The 9,317-nt window shown below is 43.4% G+C and overlaps 1 protein-coding gene across 1 annotated transcript; it reads left to right on the top strand.

Moving 5' to 3' along the window:
- Window positions 1-5,063: 5,063 nt before the first annotated feature.
- GLRX2 (glutaredoxin 2) lies at window positions 5,064-8,775 on the top strand. The gene is made up of 4 exons (XM_038413239.2): window positions 5,064-5,197; window positions 6,128-6,191; window positions 6,968-7,144; window positions 7,845-8,775. The coding sequence occupies exons 2-4, from the start codon at window positions 6,129-6,131 to the stop codon at window positions 7,989-7,991; spliced, it is 387 nt and encodes a 128-aa protein (XP_038269167.1). The 5' UTR covers window positions 5,064-5,197; window position 6,128; the 3' UTR covers window positions 7,992-8,775.
- The last annotated feature ends 542 nt before the right edge of the window (window positions 8,776-9,317 follow it).

Here is a 9,317-nt window from a genome sequence, read left to right as displayed (position 1 = left end):
TTTAAAATATAGCCGGGGCCGGCAAACTTTGGCTCCTGGCCCATCAGGGTAAGCCACTGGCAGGCCGGGACATTTTGTTTACCTGGAGCGTCAGCAGGCATGGAGCCCCTCAACCCCCAGTGGCCAAGGTTTGCCATTCCCAGCCAATGGGAGCTGTGGGAAGTGGCGTGGGCCGAGGTACGTGCTGGCCGCCACTTCCCGCAGCTCCAATTGGCTGGGAACGGCGACCTGTGGCTAGTGGGAGCTGCGGAGCTCCGTGCCTGTGAACGCTCCAGGTAAACAAAACGTCCCAACCTGCTAGCGGCTTACCTTGATGGGCCGGGAGCCAAAGTTTGCGAACCCCTGCTCTACAATGACAATGTATTAGATATTCAATTCAATAATTCAATAGAGCTTAAAATCGTCAACTTTTGGTGTAGACCTGTTGATAAGCCGATCCCTGCTCTTTGATGCTTCACTTTTTTACCAAAAAAATTTGGTTTATGAACGAGTATATACGGTATTCACTTTAGTAATCGCTCAGTCTGTTGATAGGTGAGCAATGCCTGCCTCAGTAAGTAGTCAACCATAATACATGGCTGAAAGAAAATTTACAGTACAGTGTTTTTCTCTTTCATGTTAACATATCTTAAATAACAATTATAAATAATGGAGGTTATAAAGTAGATTATGTAATTTGTTTTGTTGATTTATTTGTGTTACACTGAAATCAAAATATATGTCATCAACTTAGACACCTTTCTTTAGTTAAGATCTGTTGACAGAGCTCAGAGAAAGGGCTATTTTCATGCGCTAGTGGATACCTCATTCTTATCAGTTTCATCACAACTGAATTAGAATATCTTCAATATTAAATGGATTAAGCATCTGAAAACTACTGACTTTTTTAGTAATAGCTCTTTTTATTTTTCCTCCTTCTTTGTATGTATGCCAGTATTTTTATTCCTTTGTTTAGATCTTGTAGATAAAATTTTGCCACTGGCTAGTTGGGGTAACAGCCAATAAAAGAATGTATTTTGCAATTTGATATCTTTATAGCACATACGTGAGCACAAGAATTTTAACATCACAAAGATATTCTTAGCAAGAGAGAAATGAAGATAAAAAAACAAACTGCAGTCTCTTCTTGTACGTATATTTACCAATTCTCTTTTCAAATGTGAAAGGAATTATCTGAAATGAGAAAGCATACTAGTATCGTACCAATATCAAAATGTATTGAATACTGTATAATGTTGCTGGAACTGTACTTTCTGAACATTATGTAATTGTATAGCCTAGCATGTTATGTTCATGTTGTAAAATCAGTATAAAGTTTAAAAAACAGTTTGGTACATCATGTGTCAGTATTTCCAATTGACCCATTACTTCTAATTCTCATCATTACCAAATATAAAATTGATAATGCTTGTACTATTTTTGTAGTACATTAGTAAATATTAGCCTGTTGAAAAAGATTATTAATTGGTTAATAAGAAGTTGTTATTGGAAAGTACGAACTAAATAATACCAATTATTCAATTCTTACCTTTCAGCTATCATTTGGGGAAAAAACTAGAATCATTAGACAGTTTGCTGAGACTGATATGGAATAGAGCATTTCTTACCAGCTTCAAAAGGGAGGCTGCTAGTAGATCTGCTGGACTAATGGGTTCCTAGTATAGAACCTGACTGGTAGGCTCAGAGGGCCTATAAGTTTAGCTATCCAACGGAACGTTTGGCCAGAGATCTCCAGTGTTCCAGTACTAGCATGCTGAAGGACACTTCATGACATAGATGAGGCAGGTGTATATTGCAGAACAGTACCCTATAGCTTGTATTACTGCACAATACTTGGGATTCTAAAACAAAGAAAAACATGTTAAGATTTAGAGAATATGATGTTGAATGTTTCATTCGACATTAGTAAAAACATTTGCTTAATTGGTATATTATATAATCCCAAATATAATACCCCAAAGACATATCAAAGTCCACTGTCTCTAGAGACCTCTACATAGGCCACTAGGGGAACTTGCAACAAATTTATCACTGGCTGCACTGACGCTTTTTCCTAAAATTATTTATTTTTCCTAAATTACTAAAGTATATATCCATACAAAATTATAATTTATTTATGTAAGGTTTTGATTTTTTTTTTGCAGAATCAATAATAATAATAAAAAAGCACAGTTATCTCTATTCCTTACTGGACCTAACAGAATAGAAACACAAATAAGGTGCTGTGCACATCTTGTCTTTTTTATTATTTTTCTTTTGCTTTTTAGGTAAAAGTGGTTGTCCGTACAACACTTCTGAAGTAAATTTAAAAATGCTTTCACATAATAGAAGTCCAAATAATAATGAAAAACATATCTGGGTGGCTTGGGTCTGGGGGAGGGGAGGGGAGAGGAGGGGAGGCATGACTGAGGCTGGCACGGGGCTTCTTCGGGTAGGTGGGGAGCAGGGGGGGCAGGTCAAGGGGGGTAGGCACTCTGGTTTTGGCCGGCCCAGGGCTCCTCTGGGCAGCTGTGTGTGGGGGGCGTGGGTGTCTCAGGGCTTTGGCCAGCCTGGGGCTCCTCCAGCCGAGGTGTGGGGTGCTCAGGGCTGTGGGCTTGTGGCTCCAGCCACAGGGGAAGCGGGAGATCTCAGGGCTCTAACTGCCAGAGGTTAGCAGGGGCAGAACAGGTGGAGTTTGGGGGCTAGCCTCCCAAGCGTCCGCCACTTGCCTTCTAACTCTCCTGCCACAGCCACTCTCCTGCCCACCACGAGAACCCCCGCTCACTGGGTGGTTCACTGCTCATCTCCTCACTCTCTGCTAGCCCAGACCCCCGGCCGCCTCCTAACACACCGCCACTCGCCTCATCCCCTCATCCCCCGCTACAACCAGATCCCCTCCCGCACCGCTGCTGGCTCATGGCTGCCTCCTTACTCCTCCACACGTGCTTCCCTCACTCCCCCCGGCCTGCTGCTCGCCTCATGGCACCGCCTCCTCACCTGCCCCTCGCCTTGTTCCTTCAGTGTTGTGTGTCCCACCAGTGTCTCCAGAAAGGTGGCGCATGCAGGAGAAACAGGGAGGAAGGGAGGAGAGCTGATGCTTCCCCCTTGCCCACTGCACACGAAATGCTGTGGCTGCAGAGAAATGGCAATACAATTAAGTTTCTTTTCTATAGCTCTTTCTTACAGACTGTATCTTAAAATGCTTTTCAGCGATAAAATTGTACTACCTTGATTATCCAAAATGTCATGAGGGATATTGAACATGTTCAGATAATTGAGGATCAGGTAATGTATGGATTTTCATGATTGTTTCATGTAACAGGAAGATTTTGTTTTATATTTGAAGTTGCACTGTAATACAATTACACAGGTAAGTAAAAGCAGAGGAAGAAAGAAAACTATAAAGGAGAAAAGTTACTTTGCAATGGAGATTAAAATGAGATGGAGAGCTGACAAGGGAGAGGTATGAGCAAACTGTCTAGTATTTCCCAATGGTTGGCTGGCAGATAGAAAGCAGTATTTTGGCTTCTTTTCTCAGCTCTGAAATTGACCTGTGTGACCTTGGGATTCTAAAACAAAAGATTACTGGTCAGACAACATGGACTCAAGTGCCACCAATAGGCAGATGACACACTACCTATCCTTTACGTATATGACCACCCACTGCCATCAAGCTGGCCAGTCTTGAATAAGATTAGCCTATGATGAAACAGCTGGGAGAAGCTTAGCTGAACCTCAGCAAGAGAGAGAGAGGATGCTGGTGACCAGAGGAAAGCCCTTTGAAAACAGTCTCCTTGGCTGAAGGTACACCCCAAAATTGCTCAATTCAATCTGTAGTAAGAGTAATCTTGGATTCTTGCTGATGCTAAGCTCTCACAGAAGTAGCTGAGAGTGACTCATTCTATCATCTCCAATTGCTAGAAGATGATGTCCATGTGGTCAACGATGACCTGGCCTTAGTTATTCATGCCTTCATCACTTCTTGGCTGAACTACAGCAATGTGATATACCTGGACTTCTTCAGCACTCAGGAAACTCCACCTAGTATACACACTGCACCATGTCTTCTCAGCAAGATAGGCTGCTGCAAGCATCTCATACTCTCCTCTCTAAACTGGCTTCCCATAGAATACCAAAGAAAGTTCAAGGCCTGATTCAAAGCATGACATGGCCTGAGCCCAGAATATCTAAAAGACCCCTTCAGCGCCAGGGAGAAGAGTGCTGACAACTTGCTCTTGTGGCACAATGGAACGCTCTATAAATAACCTGGGTAAAACTTCATGCAAGAAACAGAACTTTACCAGTCTGCAGGTATGTCTACACTAGAAACTTAAGTTGACTTATATTAGGTCAGTTTACAGTCACCCATTAATTACTGTGGTGGTGTATGTCCACACTACCTCCTTGGTTGGTGGTGTGCGCTCTCACAGGGAACGCTGCCACCAGCTTAGAGGGGCAGTGCAGGGTGCTGAGAGATCTCTTGGCTCTGCTGGCGCTCCCTGCCAGGAGCCCGGTGCCCCTGCCAGGAGCCCGCTGCCCACAGGATCCTGGGTTCCGGGCCCGCTGCCTCCTCCCTCTGCTCCCTGTTCCTGGCCAGGAGCGTGTGCAGCTGCCTTATGTGGACCTAGCTGTGTTGTGTAAACCAACCCTAAGACAGTAGAATGAACTCCCCCAAGAACCATCACAAACCTCGCCACCTTCTGCCCCCTGGGCCAAGGCGTTTCTTCGACCTTGCCTTCTCTGACACCAATACATAAGAATGTGGGTTAACACTAACTAACCCTCCCAAAACAAGGCACTGCACTGTGCCCACCTCTCCCCGGGACAGGAGCGCGCAACCAGGGGCTGCCAGATGAGCCTCCGTTGTAGTGCAGTAGCAGAGGGCGGCTGAGGTACCATGGCCAGGGAGAGGGACATGTTGCGGGGCGGGTTGTGGAGAAGGAGGTTGGGGGAGCCCAACAAAGGGCTGCCAGGAGCGGCGCAGGGACTGCTCTCCCCGGGCCAGCGCTATGGGATCGGGGGGGGCCCCAGGGGCGGGGGGGGGTCCCTGGGCTCCGGGGGGGAGGGGGAGGGGCGGCAGGCGCGAGGGTCGCGCGAGAACGCGGGCAGGCAGCGCGGCGGGCAGCCCAGCTCGCGCGGGAGGCGGCCGGGCTCCTCCCCCGGCCCGGCGAGCTCATGGCCTTGTGGGGAGCCCGCGCGCCGCCGGCAGCCGGCTCAGGTCCGTGCGGCGGGTCGGGGCCGCGCACCCCCTGAGTCCCCGGTTCCGCCCCGCCCCGTCGCCCCACTGTCCCCGACCCCGTGTCGCCGCCGAGCACCGCGCCGGTGCTGAGCCGCGCTCAGGATCCGCTCCCCTGCTGCGGGGCACTTCTAGCCCGGCGGGGAGCGAGCCAGGCCGGCTGAGCCTGCCAGCAGCTGCTCCGCCGGCGGCCCCCCCACGGCTCTCAGCAGCGCCGCCACATCGGGGCAGATAAACAGCCGAGCCCAAGGCAAATAGGGGACCCCCCCCCCGGGCATACCAGTACCGGTCTGGTCTCCTTTAGGACTAGGAGAGTTACACTGGTATAGTAAACTGGGGGAGGGGGAGTGAGTGTTGTTGGTGTGTTAAGGATCAAGTTGCACCGCTTTAATCCCTAGCACGCAAAGCAGAATCAGCTCTCCCAGTGCAGGCACCTTTGGCCCACTTGCAACTGCATCCTGGCGAGCCTGGGTTTGCCGCTTTAATTACACCAGCATAATTAAATAAGCAAAATATTCTACTGTAGATAATCCCTTCCTTAGGTGGCATTTTGAAAAGGAATGTTTCTGTAATTCACTTCAAACTAAGGGCTGCCGTGCAATGCCAAACCCTGCAGAGACAAGATCTTGGGCAACCAGTGGGTTTCTGATGTGTGGATAGACTGAGTCAAGCTGTCTCTGTTCTGGGCACTTTGCCAATATGTAAAAACTGACAGTTTTTGCCTCGGAGAGCTTTCAGTCTTGAACTAGACCTTAGTAATTAGAATTTAAAGAAACCAACATATAATGGGTTGAGGGTAGTGAAGTTGTTTTGACAGAAATCCTTAGTGTCGTATTTAAAATAACCTGTGAACCATAAAAAGTGTTTTTTTTTCAAAAAGAGGTTTTATACTTCTAACATTTTTGTTTTTAGAATGGGAAATAATCCATCTACTTCAATGGGATTGTCTAATGCTGTTGCTGAGAACAAGATCCAGGTAAATAAAGGGGTCATTTATTATTCAGAAAGAATTATTATTTCTAGCCTTTGAAAAATGGATAGTAATTTTAGAAGGGTTTAGAAGGGTATGCAGTGATGGAGAAACTACCACAGCCCTTGGTAAATTCTTCCAGTGGTTAATTACCCTCACTGTTAAAATGTATGCCTCACAGAGGTAAAATATCTCTACTCATATTCACTATTCCTCTGATTATACATCCAAGAAGTGTATTAGCCCTTTTGGCCCCAGTGTCTCACTAGGAGCCTGAGTTGAGATGATTATCCACCACCCCCAATCCTTTTTTAGACTCTCCTCTTCCCAGGATAGAGTCCCCCGTACTGTAAGTACAGCCTACATTCTTTGTTTCTAGATAGGAACTTCACATTTGGCCATTTCAAAACACACATTGTTTGCTTACGCCCACCTTACAGAGTGATCATGATAGCTCTTTAACAGTGATCTATCCTCTTCATTATTTACCACTTCCCCAATCTTTGTGGCTCTTGCAAGCTTAATCAGTAATGATATTTGTTTTCTTCCAGTTCATTGATAAAAAATGTTAAATAACATAGGGTCAAGAACTAATCCTTGTAGGACCCCACTGGAAACACCTACTTATAACTTTTGGTAGTTTATACCATAATGAAAAGATAAAACATACTGCTTTTGTCAAAGTCTTTTATCTTTTAAGAATGTGATTGATTAATTAATTTAATTAGTACCCATGTGCAGAATACATTGACTCAACCTTTTTTAAAAAAAAAAAAATACAGGAAACCATTTCAGACAACTGTGTAGTGATTTTCTCGAAAACAACATGTGCCTACTGCAAAATGGCAAAGAAACTGTTCCAGGATATGAATGTAAATTACACAGCAGTAGAACTAGACATGTATGAAAATGGAAGCCAGTTTCAAGACATTCTTCATCAAATGACTGGTGGCAGGACAGTGAGTACATCTTTTCAGCTGTAGTAACTAAAATAGATGGGGGCTAATTCACTGAAGCAATAGCCCACCAACTGTGACCTCATCAGATCTTGTGTGCTAGCTGCATTGAACTTTATATATGAGCTACTAAGTAACACACAAGTTGCTTCAGGAAGCTGTAGTAAAGATTCTGCAAGATATCTGACATTCCTCATGGTACTGACATACCACTCCAAAGTTATGATAATTAGTGTACTGCTCATCCTGCTGTCTTTCAGATGAGACTTTAAACAAAGGTCACATCAAAGATACAAAACTGAAATTCATCAGGAACACTTTTTGCTTGGGTAAAAGTGTTAGCCCCATTATCCTAGCAACTTTGGGAATTACATTCTGTCTTTGTAACAAGTCCCTGTAACTTCATTTGAACCAAGTGTTTTTTCACTGCATGTTTTTAAACCTATGTGCAAATGATGTATCTTACTTTTAAGGATAAGGTGCCGTGATGCCTCTCTTTAATGTAAAGCATCTCGGGACCTCTTTTATAGAAAGTTATTATGGAAATGTAAGACTGTCCACTAATATGGTGCATCAAATAGGAATGCTAAGCTTTTACATACTTGCTAAGTTTATGTGGCAGTGCGGCAGCATGCATGACCACACTTGGTTTTTTATCCTACCTCCAACAAAATAACACATGTAATTTTCATATACTTAACAGGTTCCAAGAGTGTTTATTAATGGGGCTTTCATCGGAGGTGCTACAGATACTCAAAGGCTTCACCAGCAAGGCAAGCTGCTTCCATTAGTTCATCAATGTCAAATGAGAAGAGCGAAAAATTCTAATCTGCCATGTGGCCTACCTTAGCCTTAGTTACAAAAGTGCCCCTAATCTAGATGTTGGATACCTAAAATCCATCTTAGGGCTTCTAAATAAATGGCCTGACTTTCAGAGACTTTGAGAGCCCACAAGGTCTAAAATTAGGCCATTTATTTGGGGGCCTAACTCTTTGAATTTAGGTGCCAATTGTTAAGCACCCAAACTTGAAAATTTAGGGCTATATGCGCAGCATGGTCTACTAACCTAACTCGTTTGGAGCGAGTAATTCGTCCATTTGAAATAATTTATCTAACACAGACATTACGGCCTTGGGCAATACTTAAGTCCTCCCTGCCTCAGCTTCACTGTTCATAAAATGCAAGTAAAAACAATTACCTACCTCACAGAGCTTTTGTGTGGATTAGCTAATATTTTTGTTACAGGGCTTTGGAGACATAAAGGACATGTTTTAAATGTTAAAAATTGGTACATGAGGTTCTGTGAAATAGGTGACAAACACAACTAGTGAAAACTTGCACTGCTTATCACCTTTAAGACCTTGTAGTATCCTATTGATTGTAATGTGAGTTGGTTTGCTATACTTTCTAGCTAATTTTACTGTAATTGTGTTGGAACAAAAGATGACTGTGCAATTTAGTATTTCCTATAAAATCTAGTCAGTGTTAAAGATTGATTCTTTTGTCCAATTATGTACACTGAAGACACTAAAAAGAACCAGTTAATGTTTGTTTATATGAAGGCTGCAGTTACTGAGATTTTAATTACATTTCTGCAAATGTAAACGCTGTTATTAAAGACAGTATAATGGTAAGCTACAGTAGAGTTTTTCTTACAGTTCTGTATATACTCTCAAGTAACAGTTGGAAACTTATTTTTTTAAACACAGTGTTAAGTTCTAATCACTTTGAGACACTTAACCAGTCTGTTCTGTTTCAATAATGTAGTTACTACATCTGCTGTGGACTCCCCTGCCAATTTTAGTAGTTTTACAATTATTCCATTTTTTTTTAAATGTGGTGAAGGTCCAACATACATGGTAAAAGTGAATCTGACTATATACAAATATATAAGGTAAACAAAGCTTTGTCTAATCGTTCAAGCGCTGTAATATTACATGTAACTATAGCAAGTAGATTTTATATAGAAATATAGGTTATGTCCATCTGTGTTCAATTGTCTATATGCAATATATATGTACTTTTAAAAATGTAAGTTACATACTGACTCAGTTCCTTTTGTGTAACTTTGAAATAAGCAGTTTTTTTTTTTTCCCGGCTGTGCTTTCCACCTAACTTTTTCAGGCGCTGACATATCTCACTGCTATTTACTTACTACTTAGAAGACAGCATGCAA

The sequence above is a fragment of the Dermochelys coriacea genome, chromosome 8, assembly GCF_009764565.3.
Source record: "Dermochelys coriacea isolate rDerCor1 chromosome 8, rDerCor1.pri.v4, whole genome shotgun sequence".
Lineage (NCBI taxonomy): Eukaryota > Metazoa > Chordata > Testudines > Dermochelyidae > Dermochelys > Dermochelys coriacea.
This window is presented reverse-complemented; position numbering and strand designations above follow the sequence as displayed.

Bases quoted from the DNA above. Each gene is read 5' to 3' on its own strand.
- GLRX2 (XM_038413239.2), top strand. From the start codon at position 6,129: ATGGGAAATAATCCATCTACTTCAATGGGATTGTCTAATGCTGTTGCT. The intron at 6,192-6,967 runs GTAAATAAAGGG...AAAAAAATACAG, and splicing joins TTGCTGAGAACAAGATCCAG to GAAACCATTTCAGACAACTG. The intron at 7,145-7,844 runs GTGAGTACATCT...TATACTTAACAG, and splicing joins AAATGACTGGTGGCAGGACA to GTTCCAAGAGTGTTTATTAA.